Source organism: Benincasa hispida, chromosome 4 (genome assembly GCF_027475165.1).
Source record: "Benincasa hispida cultivar pf3 chromosome 4, pf3_genome.v1.1, whole genome shotgun sequence".
Taxonomy (NCBI): Eukaryota; Viridiplantae; Streptophyta; class Magnoliopsida; order Cucurbitales; family Cucurbitaceae; genus Benincasa; species Benincasa hispida.
This window is the reverse complement of record NC_143481.1, coordinates 13,016,569-13,033,017: the sequence shown is the minus strand read 5'-3', so window position 1 is coordinate 13,033,017 and position 16,449 is coordinate 13,016,569. Positions and strand designations below refer to the sequence as shown.

At 34.5% G+C, this 16,449-nt stretch overlaps 3 protein-coding genes across 16 annotated transcripts; 2 read left to right on the top strand and 1 right to left on the bottom strand.

The window, feature by feature from the left end:
* The first annotated feature begins 3,214 nt into the window (after window positions 1-3,214).
* LOC120076836 (Mitochondrial substrate carrier family protein) lies at window positions 3,215-6,990 on the top strand. Of its 2 annotated transcripts, none has more exons than XM_039030777.2 (8): window positions 3,215-3,501; window positions 3,837-4,346; window positions 5,209-5,294; window positions 5,379-5,586; window positions 5,832-5,961; window positions 6,135-6,319; window positions 6,418-6,546; window positions 6,681-6,990. In XM_039030777.2, the coding sequence occupies exons 2-8, from the start codon at window positions 4,155-4,157 to the stop codon at window positions 6,783-6,785; spliced, it is 1,035 nt and encodes a 344-aa protein (XP_038886705.1). In that variant the 5' UTR covers window positions 3,215-3,501; window positions 3,837-4,154; the 3' UTR covers window positions 6,786-6,990. The 2 variants fall into 2 exon arrangements, with proteins under 2 accessions (XP_038886705.1, XP_038886706.1); XM_039030778.2 differs by having other exon boundaries at window positions 3,229-3,501; window positions 3,891-4,346.
* Window positions 6,991-8,910: 1,920 nt separating this feature from the next.
* Window positions 8,911-14,528, bottom strand: HSFA2 (heat shock transcription factor A2). 13 transcript variants are annotated; one of them, XR_016529132.1, is made up of 6 exons: window positions 14,028-14,481; window positions 12,776-13,908; window positions 12,128-12,252; window positions 10,442-12,042; window positions 9,617-10,285; window positions 8,911-9,523 (listed from the first exon to the last, which is right to left on the bottom strand). XR_016529132.1 is itself a non-coding variant. In XM_039029442.2 (2 exons), exons 1-2 carry the CDS (start codon window positions 14,349-14,351, stop codon window positions 13,126-13,128), a joined length of 1,107 nt encoding a protein of 368 aa, XP_038885370.1. In that variant the 5' UTR covers window positions 14,352-14,528; the 3' UTR covers window positions 12,489-13,125. The 13 variants fall into 13 exon arrangements, 1 of the variants encoding a protein (XP_038885370.1); XR_016529130.1 differs by having other exon boundaries at window positions 12,828-13,908; XR_016529128.1 differs by having other exon boundaries at window positions 9,617-10,082; window positions 12,828-13,908.
* LOC120075777 (IQ domain-containing protein IQM1-like) lies at window positions 9,547-12,045 on the top strand. Its single transcript, XM_039029441.2, has 8 exons — window positions 9,547-9,887; window positions 9,976-10,090; window positions 10,164-10,229; window positions 10,463-10,551; window positions 10,652-10,739; window positions 10,824-11,054; window positions 11,152-11,253; window positions 11,343-12,045. Exons 1-8 carry the CDS (start codon window positions 9,547-9,549, stop codon window positions 11,766-11,768), a joined length of 1,458 nt encoding a protein of 485 aa, XP_038885369.1. The 3' UTR covers window positions 11,769-12,045.
* Window positions 14,529-16,449: the final 1,921 nt, after the last annotated feature.

Below are 16,449 nucleotides of genomic sequence, written 5' to 3'. Positions count from 1 at the left end.
AATATTTTAATTGTTTTATTTAATACATTTTCAACTTCAACCTGTACTTCCTGGACTTTTCAAAGGCTTCAAACTTATGTTTCATTAAATAAACATACTCATATCTGGAATAATCATCAGTAAAAGTGATGAAATATTCAAACCCTTCTCTTACCTTAACATTCATTGGATCGCATAACTCCGAATGTTCAAGCTCTAAGGGTTCTTTGGTTTTGTGACATTTTCCAGTAAAAGATCTTTTAGTCATTTTGTCTTCAAGGCATAACTCACATACATGTAAAGAATTTTCTTCTAACTCACTTAGAAGTACATTTTTAACCAGTTTCTCAATCATATTGAGATTTATGTGTCCTAATCGTAGGTGCCAAACATGAGCATTTTCTTTAGTATAATTTTTTTGTCTTTTATTTTGAGTTACTACGGTCTTAAACAAATATAACAAACGTAACAAATGTAACAAATTAAAATTAAAACTAAAATTACTAATGTTGAACTTAATTGATTATAAAAATGATATATATATTTTATTTCATTAATCTAATACAATTATATAAAATTGTCATACTTAGTTTTATAAATTAATTACAAATATAACTTTTCATAAAATTATGATAGTATCTCTCATACACAACCAAACACAATCAACCTTGATTCCCAAACATCCGTAAAATTTTAAATTAAATTAAAATATGGATGGAAATTTTTATAAATAGAAATTTTTTTAAAATATTTAGATTTTATAACAAAAGGTTATAATAGTGTTGTGTACTTTTAGAATTTTTTACTATAAAATATAAATATTTTTAAATATATATTTTTTTATATTTAAAAGACCCAAAAACTGATACAATAATAATAACTAGTCAAGTTGGACGCTTAAGTTGATGAAAATGAAACTTGTGGTAAAAATGATTATTTTTCCTTTTAAAACTTGATCATGTTTACTAATTATTTGTTAAAATACATTTTTCGTTTAGTTTTTTTTTTTTTTGGCAATAACATAATTGCTATCTAATAAATGTTCATATAATATATAGATATATAAACATTTATGATTTATCTAATATACATCCAATGAGAAAGTTGACATTTAAAGCCTATTTTCAAAAGCTAAAGTTGTGATGAAAATGATTCTTCCCATACCACCGGAAACCTTTTTGTTTCTTCTTTTTCTTTACGTTCCTCTAGACTAAAGTCAATATCTGTTTGGTAAACAAATTTCAATTTCAATTTCATTTCATTATCGTATTTTCAAGATATTTTAGGTAGATTTTTTCAAAATAATTTAGGTACGGTCATAGTGTAACCAATTCTGATTCACTTTATTATCTCCAGGTTGACTGACTCAGTAAATTATTTTTTAAAACTGTTAAATTTTGTAAACGTTATTTTTATGTTTTCATCGTTTGAAAAATTCAAAGCTGCCAAAAAAAGGGGAAAAAAAGAAAAAAAGAAAAACAACAAGAAGAGACAAATATATTATTTTACAACTCATTGTAGCATATTTTAGTTAGTAAGGTGTCACGAGATACACGTATTTTTATATATCTCTTATTATTATTTTAAAAAAATAATTAAAATATTTTAAAATATAAATAAAAAATTTACCACATGTCAAATTGTGATTAGATAATTTTGTGAGACATAACAAGATATGTGATATCTGGATGCTTAAACTATTTTTCTTTTTGAAATATTTAATTGGTGGTTGTCATTTAATAAATTTGTTGCAATATCTATTTTTAGACTATTAATTAAAGGCACCACTATATTTGTTTCAAAATATTTTTCAACTTTTCAATAAATCTTCTAATGAAAATCGATGACGATTCCACCAAATAAGAGATTCGGCCACAAAGTTTATATGAAACGAATTATTCAATTGTCAATTAATTTTGAGACAACACTTTATGTCATAGAGGAATCGAATTCAAAAAACATGACCCATAATTTGATTATTTATTATTTATCGTTTTTTTTAATAATGCTTTGATAACATTGGATGTGTTTTTCCCCTTCATTTTTAGCTTCTCATAAACACAACCTACTTAGTTTATCTTTCTTGTTTTCAAAGAAATATACAAAATCTGAAAACAACAAAATATTGTCTATAATTCTTCTCCAAGCATGTATATATTAATTTAGACGAAGATTGTTGTGTCGTGGATAAAGTCATTGACTTGAAGCAAGAACGGCATGATCTTAGTACTATATTGCAATAAACCAATTATTCACTAGATTCACACAACACCCATACTCTCACGTGCACTCGTTGGATAATGGATTGGAATCAATTGAAAAATTTAGCTTAGAAATGACGATGAGAGAAGCTAGGGTTTTCTGTGTATACGAAAACTTCTCAAACCTTTTTTTAAAAAGAGGAAAAAAATGTTCTAGAATTAATTCCAATTAACACAATTGCTTTGGCAAATAAAACGTTTGACGGTAGTAAAACAGTAATATTTTTTTATAAAAATTTAAAAACATATATATATTCCACCACCACCACCACACTTTAGATACTTTCTTGCAAGCATTTATATATGTATCCACTTATCAAGCCTAAATCTTTTGAGAACAGTCTCTACCTCTTTTATCTCAAAAACTATTTTTCCTTAAGCCAAAAGTCCAAAGTCATTAATATATAATATAGTCTATAATTTCTCATTTCCCTTCTAATATTTTTCTTAAAAAATACTTAAATAAAAACTTATCAAACATAAATTCATTTTTCAAAAGAAAAACGAATAAACAACCATTAGAATTTAGAAACAGTAAAAAGAAATGCTAATTGGCTATTGTTTTTGTTTTTGTTTTTTGTCTTTTTTTGTTTTTGATGCAAATTGGCCATTGCTAATACAATACATATCAAAGAATCTATTTTATCATATTATTATTTTTGAAACACAAAGAATCCCCTTTATCATTATTATATTTGAGATAATCAAATAATCTCTTGTCCATCGGACTTTAAATCAAATACCAAGAGAAAGAAAACCAAGAATCCTCATATTTAAAAAATAAAACCAATGCATAAAAAAAAAAAAAACTAATAATATAAAGTAAATTAAAATTATAATAATAATAATTTATTTAAAAGAATTAAAGCAAAAAAAACTTGGTCCGTTTGATTCGGTCAACGGCGAACGTGGCAGCCACGTGGACAACCTTAGTGGTGGGTCCACCGAAGGTCTGGTTGTAGCCGATTCTCCAGCGCATCACGTTTCCGAGAAGGAAAAGGCAAAAACAAATTTTAAAATCCCATTTAGAAACGCCTTGAAAGAACAAACCAATCCAGAATCCAGAGAGGAGAGGAAGACCCACAGAGAGGCGACCGGAGTAGACGGGGGATTCGGCGGATCCGCGAGGAAAGATTCCCTTTCCGTTGCGGTGAGGAAGAACGGTTTCGATTTTATATATATTAATCTTACTAAACTTTCGAGGACAAGAAACTGCGATTTATACTGCCCCTTCTCCCGTCACCACTCAGTCAAATCACGAGTAAGTTCTTCCCTCACTTGTTGTTTGTTTTTTTTTTTTTCTTCCTCTCTTGTTTTTGATTGGAATCCCTCTTTTCGATGTATTTCATTGTTTTGATTGGTTGTTCCTTGTGGGTTTTGGGTTTTTCGTAATTTCGATTCGGAAATCTCTCCCCGAATGAGGGTTTTGTTTTCATCGAAATCTTAATCAGGGTTCGAGGGTCTTCTTGTTTTGATGGGATTTGTATTGGGTTGCGGCTGTTTCTTTATCTTTCTTCTCTGAGTTTGTCGTGATTGAGTAATTCTTTACGATTATGGCGATCGAATTCTGATGGGGGATTGGTATCTCTTTGATAGATTGATGGGGGCTTTGTTATAATTGAAGGGGTTTGGAATATATTTGGTCTGCAGGCTCAGCTTCATTGTTCCTGTGGATGTATCTTGTCGTCATTCAAGAAGAAGATCGGCTTGTGAATCTGCCCAAATCCTTTCTGGGTATTCTCAGGCCGCCTTGTCTGTCTGTTGAGAGAAAGGCTTTCTCACATTGTGTTCACAGAGATAGATGGGATAAAGAATTCTTCAAGCTTCAGAGCGGATAATATCAATTTGTTGCTGTGAGATTGCTTTTTAAGTTGTTTTGGTTTCGAGCAGTTGTAAGGTGTTGGCTTATCCAAAATGAATCCCTCTCAAGGGTCTACCTTGTCCGCAAATGTTGCGGGGTTTGTTGATGGTTCGTCTGCAAAAAGAGAAGTCTCATACATTGACAGTCTACCTATTTATGTTAAAGAGCTGATAGCCGGTGGCGCTGCTGGTGCCTTTGCTAAGACTGCTGTTGCACCCTTGGAACGCATTAAGATACTCTTGCAGGTGATTTTTCTGTCGGTTATTGTTTTTGTTTTTGTTTATTAAACTGTATTACTGTTAATTGTCTTTTATTTGTATGCATGAATCACTTGTAAGACTCCAGAATTAAGTGTTGTATTGTAGTAGTTGGGATGGGTGTGGAGGATGAGGAAGCACACCTTGAATTATGCTCATGGATCACTTCTTTCAATCCCGAGAGGGCTCTGCCTATCTCAAGGTCAATTCAGATAAAAAGGATTTTAAGTTATTGAGTTTTCAACTTGAAGCTAAAGCCTAAGATTTGGAGGCTCCATAAGCCCTTACCATCAGGGCCTCCTTGGGTAGTGATGAATCTACAATTACTTTTTTAAGTAAATAAGATCCGTGCATGTTTGAGAGTGATTTTGAAATTATTAAAATCACCTTTGTTATGTTCAAAATCAATTTGAAACACGCCTTTAATCACTTAAAATTAATTTAATATTTCATTTACATTTTTCAATGCAATTTCCATGTCATTAAAATTGATATTGAATGATTAAAAATATGTCAAAATGATTTTGAAAATATCAAAAGTAATTTTAAGTGTTTCAGTTGCCAAACATGTCTTTAGTCACTTGGGAGAATAGGAGAAGCAGGTGAGATGATTATGGTACCAGACAGTCTTAGCGATACCCACCCAAATGATAATATATACAAAAGATGAGTTAGAATCAATTATACATATTGCCCAATTTATAGTGTTTAGGTTATGTGACTAACATGAAGATGATCAAGTCTTGATGGGTTTTTAATTTTTCATCCGTGGACAATATGTTCGATTTTCAAGCTATATGGAAATATATTTTCCTTTCTTTTCTGACCTCTGTGTTGTGAACATTGACAGACTAGAACTGAAGGATTCCATTCTCTTGGAGTCTTTCAATCTTTGAAGAAGGTGCTGAAGCATGAAGGTGTTCGTGGATTCTATAAGTAAAGAATTTTGTCTAGTTTTCTCCTTTTCTTTGTCTAAACTTATGCATTTGAAAATAAGTTATCTACTTTTTTTGCTTTTAGGGGAAATGGAGCAAGCGTTGTTCGGATTGTTCCTTATGCAGCTCTTCATTTCATGACATATGAGCAATATAGATGTTGGATCTTGAATAACTATCCAGGCTTAGGAGTTGGGCCTCATATTGATCTTTTAGCTGGTTCAATAGCTGGAGGAACAGCTGTTTTATGCACATACCCCTTGGACCTGGCACGAACAAAACTGGCTTACCAGGTATATGTTATTTTCTATTTCCTTTTTGTGAAAAATATTTTTCCTCCCTTTTTTGTGTCCTCAATCGTAGTAATCTTTGATTATATGAAATTTTTCTTCTTATCCCATTATCACCTCTTACATATATTCAAGATATGAATGATTTCTTGTTCAACCGCTTTACTCCGTCAATATCTATGAAGTTTAACTGTTGCTTTTCTTAGATCTCTTTTATACACCTCTGTGTTTGTTTTCTTGTGATATAGACTACTGACACAAGAATGAGGAACTCTGGTTTAAGAAGTTATCATACTCAACCTGCATACAATGGCATCAAGGACGTTCTAATGCACGTTTATAGAGCTGGTGGAGCACGTGGCCTTTATCGGGGTGTAGGTGTGTCTCCATTGCCATGTCTTTTCATCATTGTTTTCGGTTTATGCTATAGCATGATTTTAGTCATATTTACTTGAGAATTTCGCTCGGATTTTAGTTGTCGTCTTTCTATCTAAATATGTAATCTATTCTATATGGGTTAACTGATGAAAAAAGTTATCATGTATCAATAGGTCCAACACTCACAGGAATCCTTCCTTATGCTGGTTTGAAGTTCTACATTTATGAAAAACTGAAAAGTCACGTTCCTGAGGAGCATCAGAGTTCCATTGTGATGCGACTTTCTTGCGGAGCTCTGGCTGGATTATTGGGGCAGACGTTCACGTATCCCCTGGACGTTGTTAGAAGACAAATGCAGGTATAAATCTCGATCATTTTCAAACTTCTTTGTTAGGGTGTTCATCTCCATATTGACAAATCCTTTCGAAACTGAACTGAGCAAATTTGTCATCGAAGGTTGGAGATATGCCATCTTCACTTAATGGTCAAGTCAGATTTAGGAATTCGATTGAAGGTCTTACGATGATTGTTCGTAACCAAGGGTGGAGGCAGTTGTTTGCAGGACTGAGCATTAACTATATTAAGGTAATTGAGTTTGAAACACTAAAATTTAAATAGTAAATAAGACGGTGTAACTTTCATTTGGCAAAATGTAGCATAACCAACCATTGCTGCTGTAAACTGTACTTGTGATAACTCTCCCATTTTTGAATTGGCAGATTGTTCCTTCTGTGGCCATCGGATTTACAGCATATGACAGCATGAAGCTGTGGCTCCGAATCCCGCCTCGGCAGAAGACACAGTCGATTTCTTCTGCTGCATAAACTAAATCCTCTCTGATGTTGACGCTCTCTCTAGAATGCCCTTGTAACTGGTCTTTGCTAATTATGAACTACTACTCTCACACAACGTTTTGACTTCCATGTGTGCTTGAATCGATAATGCTCTTTCTAGTTCACTATATTTGGTATGTTCTTCACTCCCTCCTTGTGGGGAGTAAAAATGAAAGACTTTCCATGCTTTAGATTATATTTGCTGTTAAGTAAGACACAACCAAGTTCAAGAACCAGATTTCTCATTTAGTATTGATTAATATCGAGTGTAGTTTCAAAACTCCCCCCCGGTTAATAAAGTTAATGGATTTATATCATATTTGAAATCGAAATACAGAGCTGTATTAAACAAAATTAAAAGTTAAAAATATTTTTAAGCTCTACAAAATTTAAGAATCTATCATACAACATTTAAAATTTGAAACTATATTATGCTTTCTAATAACCGAATGTCAGAATGAATTTAGCTCAAATGATTATATCCAAATTATAAGAAAACCCATAGAGGCCATGATAAAGAAAGAGAATTCTTGGTTCAGTAAGACACTAGTCCTTATTGATATCAAAAGAGAAAGATACCTCTAGATTGTTTCTAACAATTAATAAAAGAAATTTATATAGATGATCTAGAATTTAGGTCTAAAATGTTAAATGAGTTTGTTTTTTTCAAAAAAAGTTAAATGACCTACTAAGTGAATAAAGTTACAAATTTGTTTCATTTTCTCTTTCCTTTTTCTCTAGCACAATTTCCTTTTCTTCTCTAACTCTAATGTGATTTCCTTCTTCTTCGACGAATTTCCACCCTTTCACTCGCTCGATGATCGAGCACAATCTCTGTTCCATGGTTTTGAGAGTGAGAGAGGAAAGAAGACGACCTATTTTGCAATAGCGTGTGACTCTGAATATTCACAAATTGTTCAATGAATAAAAATATGCATAGAGATGTTTTGCAAATGGATTGTTATCGAGAGAGCAAAAGCAAGATGAACTTTTTTGCGTATGCGAATTTGGTTTGATAATTTCACTCGAACTGACATCAGCAAGAGTAAATTGACATTTTTCTGAAAATTTGGCATTTTGAGCCCAATTCTCGGATTACCCGTACAAATTTCTCAATTAATTACTACTTTTGTACTCCCATCCAACCAGTCTTAGGTTCGAGTCCTAGGTAAAGTATCCACTAATGTACTAAAAAAAACTAATTGTCTAGGTATGGTTTGATAATCTTTTGATGTTTTGTTTTCTATTTTGGAAATAAAGCTTATTTTCCCCTAGTTTCTTGCATTTTTGTTGATTAAAAGAGTTGAATTTTTAGCTAGATTCTAAACATAAAAACAAGGTTTTAAAAACTACCTTTTTAGTTTTTGAAATTGGCTTTATGTTTGAAAACATTGGTAGAAAATAGATAATAATGTAAAAAATTTAGAGGTATAAAAAATGTTGATAAACTTAATTTAGAAAAAAACAAAAAACAAAAAATCTCATTTGGTAATCATTTTGTTTTTAAAAATTAAGCCTATAATACTACGTCCACTCTAAATTTTTTTTTCTTCTGTTATTTACTTTTCTATCAATGGTTTAGAAAACCCAAACCAAAATTTGAAAACTAAAAAAGAAATAACTTTTAAAAGTTTGTTTTTGTTTTTATAGTTTAACAAAAAATTTAACTATTATATTTAAAGAAAAAACGAAATAGATACCAATTGAAATCTAAATGATTATCGAACGGACTTCCCCTTTGAAAGAAGTAAGTGGTACAACAAAACTAATGAGATAATATCACCCAAACTAATCAGGATAAAGAGAAAGTAGTAAGGAAGAAGCATGCTTTTCCATATGTTGATAACGCTTCATATAAGAGAAGGAAACAGATATCCCGAAGTCTTTAGATTCATCAATGAAAATTCGTCCAACAGATTAATAACCTTAGAAATAAAAAAAAATCAGACCCCACCAAAGTGTTCTGCACACTAATAGAAAGGATCCATTTGTTTTTGTTTTGAAATTTAATTAATAATTCAAATATCTAGTGTAAAATACTTAATGAGCAAACGACCACAATTTCAAAAGTAAAAGCATATGAACAAACGGCGTCTAAAAGGATTTGAAGGCAGACTTTTTCAAAAAAACTAAAAACAACTTCAACAATGGCAGCCAATTGTGTATATATACATATATTATATACATGAAGAGATTGGTTTTATGGAGTCTCAACAGCCTTCTGAAAGAGGTAGATAGAATTAAGAAATGACATTCAATTTCAATAATGGCTGACAGTACAGCAGGTGGAACCATGCATCGTTAAGCTTCCATGGCTGGCTTTTCTTGTCGGATATTACTGTTTCATCAATTAACAAATCGACTACTTGGCATTATTTACCTTTTTCTAAGCCAACGTCGCCTATATTAGCTTAAATTAATCCATGACTTTCTGTCTACGACTGCCGACTATGATTCTCCAGTTTGAAAACGACTATTGGCCCAGATAACGAAAACTCCATTAAAATACACCCTCAACTTTTGCATCAAATACATCCAAATTTCAGTAGAAAGCTTCCTTCATCTTCCATTGAATCACAAGCAGAACATCCTCAAAGTTGATTTCAGGTTTGAAACTCATTTACTTGAAATCCCATCTGGGTTATCTATCTCTTTCCCAGAAATGGTCACAATCTTCCTGCTTCTTTTTGCTTTTTCTTTTCCATGAGTGAATTGAATCCCCCTTTTGCCTTCAGATTTGCAGAACAGAGAGATGAATGTTCAGAAATCTTGCTTGAAAGAGGAAGTAGGAAGGGTTAATAGAATCAGAGCAAAAGACCCACCAAAATTACAGAGTTTGCAACTAAAACCAGTCTCTGATTCTTTCAACAATATGGTCGTTGACCACAAAAGTTCCTCTTCCTCAGAGAGAAAAATTCGACAACCCGAAAATCTGAGAAAACCCAGCATTTCACTTCCTAAGCCGGTCGTTGTTTCTTCTATTAAGTCAGTCAGCGAATTGGATTCTGCTGCAACTAAGCTACAAAAGGTCTACAAAAGCTATAGAACCAGAAGGAACCTGGCAGATTGTGCAGTTGTGGTTGAGGAGCTATGGTCTGCAAAAGAATTCTCTCTCTTTTTCCTTTTTTGGTTTAAGGAAGTTGAATGCTTTGTTTCTCACTCTGCTCAATAAACTTTGAAGGTGGAAAGCTTTAGACTTTGCAGCTCTCAAGGTAAGCTCTGTGTCATTCTTCGACGTCCAAAAGACAGAAACCGCTACGTCTCGCTGGTCTCGGGCAAGGACAAGAGCTGCGAAGGTAAATTATTGGTATGAATATGCTTCATGTTTGTGGAAATTGGGACACTGATGATGTTTTCTCACTTGTCTAGGTTGGGAAAGGTTTATCAAAGGATGAGAATGCTCAAAAACTAGCTCTACAACACTGGCTTGAAGCAGTAAGTTCATATGATTCAAAGTCTTTTTTTTTGTATCCTCTACATTGTCATCTGAACTGAAAAAGTTGTATTTGAGTTATTTGCAAGAAAAACAATCTTATTTGATACCTAACATTTCAGATGAGCAGTTCGAAATAATTTCAATGTACAGGAATCCGATTTTTTTTTTTCTTTTCACATACTAGATACAAATTCAATGTTCAGTAACAAACCTTTATTGAACTTTCGAGCAGATTGATCCTCGCCACCGCTATGGACATAACTTGCATTTCTACTATGATGTTTGGTTCGACAGCAAGAGCACTCAACCTTTCTTCTACTGGTAATTTCCCTCTCCAACGGCTGGTACCATTACATTAGTAAATCCTCCCCATCCACTATCGAAAGCTTTCATTCTTATACTTCAAGCTTTCTTTTAAAAGGTTGGATATTGGTGATGGGAAGAGGGAAAATCTTGAGAAGTGCCGTAGATCAGTTCTGTATAAGCAATGCATCAAGTACCTTGGACCAGTAAGCCCCACCCTCAGTTCTGTGTTGTAGTTTGTACTCCATTGCAAACATTAAGCAATTGTTTCTTCTTCATTTCTGTTGCAGAAAGAAAGGGAGGAGTACCAGGTGATTGTGGAGAATGGAAAGCTTGTTTACAAGCAAAGCAGAATACCGGTCAACACGGTTGAAGATTCCAAGTGGATTTTTGTACTCAGCACATCAAGAGATCTGTATGTGGGGCAGAAGAAGAAAGGTCTCTTTCAACACTCCAGCTTCCTGTCTGGAGGGGCTATAACAGCTGCAGGAAGATTGGTCGCCATTGATGGAATTCTTAAGGTGCATAATTGAATGCTTGAGCATATGGGTGTTGTTTTGGATAAACATTCTGTAGAGTAATTGATAGAGGTGATGTTTTCATTTGAATTTTCTTTAGGCTATATGGCCATACAGTGGTCATTACCTCCCAACAGAGAACAATTTTAAGGAGTTCATTAGTTTCCTTGAAGAACATACAGTGGACTTGACCAATGTTAAGGTAACTATTTAGATATAACTGCATTAATGCAGTTTTCTGTACTAGTTTTCCTGAATCTCCTCAATGGGGTTTTCTTCATAATTACTCAGAGGTGTTCAGTAGATGATGACAACTACTCATATGAAGACGCGAGCAAAGAAACATTGACAATAACATCTCCAGAAGACATGGTTTCAGATGATGTCGATTTGGCAGTACCCGTCAAGTTGGTTACAACTAATGAGCAGCACGTGAATCCGGGCAGCAGCAGAGAGGCACCATTGATAGACATACCAAAGCGCTTGCTGTGCAGATGGAGCAGTGGAGTTGGCCCCAGAATTGGGTGTGTGAAGGAGTATCCAGCAGAGTTGCAAGCACGGGCACTGGAGCAAGTGAACTTGTCACCAAGACCCTCACCGGGTTTCTTCGGAGGCTCGCTTCCGATACCTTCACCACGGCCGAGCCCGAAGATCAGGATGTCTCCTAGGCTCTCATATATGGGGATCCCCAGCCCCAGGGTGCCTGTGAGTCTGTGACAGAGCCCATCTAAGTCTCTGATTTGGATCGCATTTTCATGTAAATGGTACTCATCCTTGTTATTTCTACCTCTAATGATTTGAAAAGTACATATCCTGTTTCACTGGATCATTTTCTTCCCTGGAATAAAGAACAAAATTCATTTTCCAATCCCCCAAACGTGAGGAAAAGGGAAAACAACTTTATAGTTCAGGGCCCATGTTATCTTGATGTGTGTCTCTATCCCAGCAAAGGTATAAATGCGAGAAACCTCAAATGTATGCCTTTGGAACCCTTCCAAAATAAGAAAAATATGAGATGCTTTTTAATGCCATGAAGGAAAATTACAGTCAAACCATGAATCTGGAAATCCACTGACATTAAACAAAATCTCTCATCCTGTAAGAAGCTGCATTCCAGAGCGAGAGAAAGAGAGAGCAACCACCTCTAGGTACATGTTCTTTCTTTCTCATGAGAAAACAAAGCACGCGATTCTTTCTTCTTCTGTCAGAAAAGGATATCAATTAACCAATTGCATTCATACGTACAACATAGAAGTTCACTAAACAATTCTATCACATTAAAAAAAAAAATCGAGTACAATATAGGCTGCACCTATCTATTGTACAACCCAACAGTAACAATGAAGGGTTGCTATGTGTTTAAAAAAGTTTTTTTAATTAAAAAATGATTTGTCTTTTTTTAAAATTTATTTTTACCATGTAAAGGCAACGAGAGAATGAGATTAAGCGGCACACCTAATCATTGCCCGTAAGTTAATAAAGCCTAGAACTTCAAACTTGTTTATTCCATCTTACATAACAGAGCTTAACATTATTAAGCTCAAACACGAATAATGAATCAAGGACCAAAAGCCCTTCAAGATCTAAAATATTTTATCAGAACTATATTTCCTAAGCTATGACAAAGGAAAATAGCTGCCTTTTGGTATCTTCCACATAAAATAGCGAACACCTCACTATACTTGAGGGAAAAAATTTGGATCTAGTTTACAGCAGACTCGTACACTTCAAATGAATAGCAGTTAATGGTTCTCAATTAGTGAATGGGATGATTACTCTTGACTTAATGATAATGAAATCAGCAAATGACTGAATCTTCACGCAGGTTTCCTTTCTCTGCACATGCCTGCAAATAAAACCACGGATGAAAAAAATAACCACAACAAATTTATCATAACCAAAAATATTGAAGTACATAATATTGAAAAACCAATGAGTTTCAAAGGATATAAGGAAACAGGAACAATCTGTGGCTCCCCTGCAATATCCACCATTGCTTCCTACACGAGCCAGCTGAAACCTATTCCACATGAACAGAAGCAAAATGCCAAACATATTGACTACACCGTTATGTTTATGGCTTCGACCGGAGGAACCCCATTTGATCGACGAGTTCCTGCAAGTCCTCAGTCCAATCCAGGGGTTCAGCAATCAGATCCTCCACTTCCACATCAACATCTGATTGATTACCAACAGTTATGGCTTCTTCTGGATGTCCAGCTATAAGATCTTCAGCCCAAAGTTGACCGAAAACCCCCAATTCCTCATGAGCAGAGTGACCCATATCAGAAACAGGGTCCGTAATCTCAATGCTTGACTCGTCTTCAAAGTTAACTGTTAACAGCGTCTCTATATCTGGTTCAGAAGTTTCTAGCTCTTCTTGTTTAACAGCTACTGATACATTCTCATCCTGGAGATTCTCTACACTTGGGCTGGCAGTTAGTCTTCGCTTTCGTCCAATTTCAACGCATCTCAATTCTTTTCCCTGATTACTATGAATAAATTTCTGAATGAAGGAAGGGTTCTTGAGGGCTTTGCTGAGGAATGTCATGATCTGCTTCTGTTTACTCTCTGCTTTCTCTAACCTATCCTCCATGGCCATTATTTGCTCTCTTGAGCTCTGGTGTTGCTGCCTCAATCTCACTAATTCCGCCATTAACGAGCTTCTGTCCCTTCTCAACCTCTCAAGGTCGGCTTCCAGTCCAAATTGCCCTAATTCCACACATGTTCCTCCTTGGTGCTGGATGTTTTGATGTGAATGTCTCCTCCTCTTTATGGTTCTTAACAGATGTCGCTGTCCTCCCAGAAACCCCTCATTCGCAAACTCCCAACGATCAGGATCGACTTTACGAAAACCCTAAATTGAAGAATTTCAACATCAACGAGTTCAGATCACCAAAATTTCAAAGATACTTGAGCAACAAGAAGAAGAAAAAGAAAGAAAGACAACGAAAATCGATCTTAATGAAAACTTACATAAGTATTGAGTTGACGAATGAAACTAGAGAAATTGGAGTGCTTGAAGTAACGAGGCAGCAAAGTAGTAGAGAATTTGTGATAATCCCAAACGATGAAACTATTACGAGCTTTACTCCAGGAAACAATGGAGTCCGTCAATGGATCTTCCACCATTTCAAAGGTCTTCGTCAGAAATGGAGGCGGACCAACATCGTGTAGCCCTTCGATCGGCTGAGGAGTGACGGATGAAGACGAGGAAGAAAAAGAAGAAGAAGAAGAAGAAGACGCCGCCGTGCCGGTGGCCACTGCTGACTCCTCTGGTTTCACTTTCAGTTCATCCATTGCTGGTTTGATCGGAAGTAGTTAATCCGGGATTGGGAAGTTAATGAGCGTGATTAATTAAAGAAGGAAAGAGATTTTAGAGTTTGATTGAATGATAAAAGGAGGGAAGAAACTGAATTTTAATGGCGTCGGAGTAGAAGGTTCTAGGACTGCGTATGTCTTTTTCAGGTGTTTGTTAGAAGCTTCTTGCCACTTGTCCAATTCATCAAAATATCTCATGGAAGCTTCTCGTTTCTTCTAGTCTTGTGAAACACATGGGGAGGAAACTATTAGTTTCAAAGATATTTTGTTTATTAAATTTTGAAATATCCATTTAGTTTGTACTTTAAAGTTTCTTCAACTTTAGTCTATATATTAAAAAAAAATAAAATTGAACTTTAGATTTACAGAGATGGTACTTTAATCTTCATTAAAAAAGTAAAATAATTTAATTACATAAAATATATCTGTATTATCAAACATGAGTATGGTTTAACAAATGTGAACCTTATACTATCAACCTCGAGATTTGAGATTCAATCTCTCTACTCCATCATGTCTACCATTGTCACTTGTGCACTCCATAAGTTTGGCATATAGATGTGTTGGTGACCTTTTGGTTTGTTGTTTGTATCTCTTATCCTGGCATACCTAAAAAAATTCATGAAAAATAATCAATAATTATAGAGGCTTTTTAAATATAAAAAATGGGCCAAACTATTTACAAAATTCGCTAAAGTCCAATTATAGTCTATGTACAGTCAGGTGAAATTCCAGAAAAGCCAATGTAACCCATGCCACGCGACCAACTCGCACCCGATTAATTGCGTGTAAGCCCACAACCCAAACCATCGACTGACACGCGACCCACATCCTCGGCTCAACAACAAAGCGACCCGAACCAGAAGAAACTGTGACAACCAAATGACCTTCTTCTAACCCACAATTATTGTCTTTCTCCATCAACGAACTAACACCATTTTTGAACCGTTCTTCACCATTTTCTTTGATTTCATCTCTTGAGCCTTTATCATTTTTCTTCTCCTCTTTCTTCTCTCCCCTCTCCTCATTCTTCTTCTTCTTCTCCTCCTCCTCTTCTTCAACTAATAATAGAAACTTTTAATTTAGTCAAAATACTATGTGATGCTATCTTTAATATACCTTAGTCAAAATAAAACATTCAAATTAGTTAAAATATATCTTACCTGAGTGATACTATCTTTAATATTGTTAATAGACATTGATAGAGCTCTATCAGTATCTATCACTGATAGACACTACTCTATCACTGTCTATCGACGATAGATAGTGATAGAGCTATATTAATGTCTATAACTGATAGAAAATAATGAGTAATTTCTATTAGTATTAGACACTGATAGGGCTCTATAACTTATTAATGTTTTCATTGTCTATCGCGATAAAATGGAACTTGCGTGAATTTTTTCGATAAAATTTTTTGCTAATAGATAGTGATTGATAGATTACTATCATTATCTATCAATGGTAGGTAGTGATAGTGTTGGATTTGATGTCCTAAATCTCATATATCTTGTAATTTGTACAAATAAATTATATATTTAATAAAATAGAAGGTATTTTAACTATTATAAAAGTACACAAAAACAAGAAACTAGAGCATACAATACACGCCCAATACAAAATCTCCCACTTGTCCTAGACTAGATGTGGTCTGTCCCGTAGATCCATACTCTCTAGGTGACCCTCAAAGACTTTAGTTATGAGGGCCTTTGTAAACGGATCAACATTATTGTGTACCGAAGCTATCTACGTGACGATCACATTCCCTTGATGCACAATATCTCATATCAGGTGATACTTTCGCTGTATGTACTTCCCGCGCTTGTGACTTCTGGGCTCCCTAAAATTTGCCACAACACCACTATTATCACAATAAAGGGTGATGAACTTTGACATGTCTAGAATTACTTCCAGATTAGTCAAGAATTTTCTGAGCCAAACAACCTTCTTGGCAGCTTCACAAGCCGTTACATATTCTGCCTCTGTAGTGAAGTCAGCAATGCACCCTTCCTTGGTGCTTCTCCAGATTACAACCCCTTCGTTAAAAGTGAATATTGGTCTTGAAATAGATTTCTTG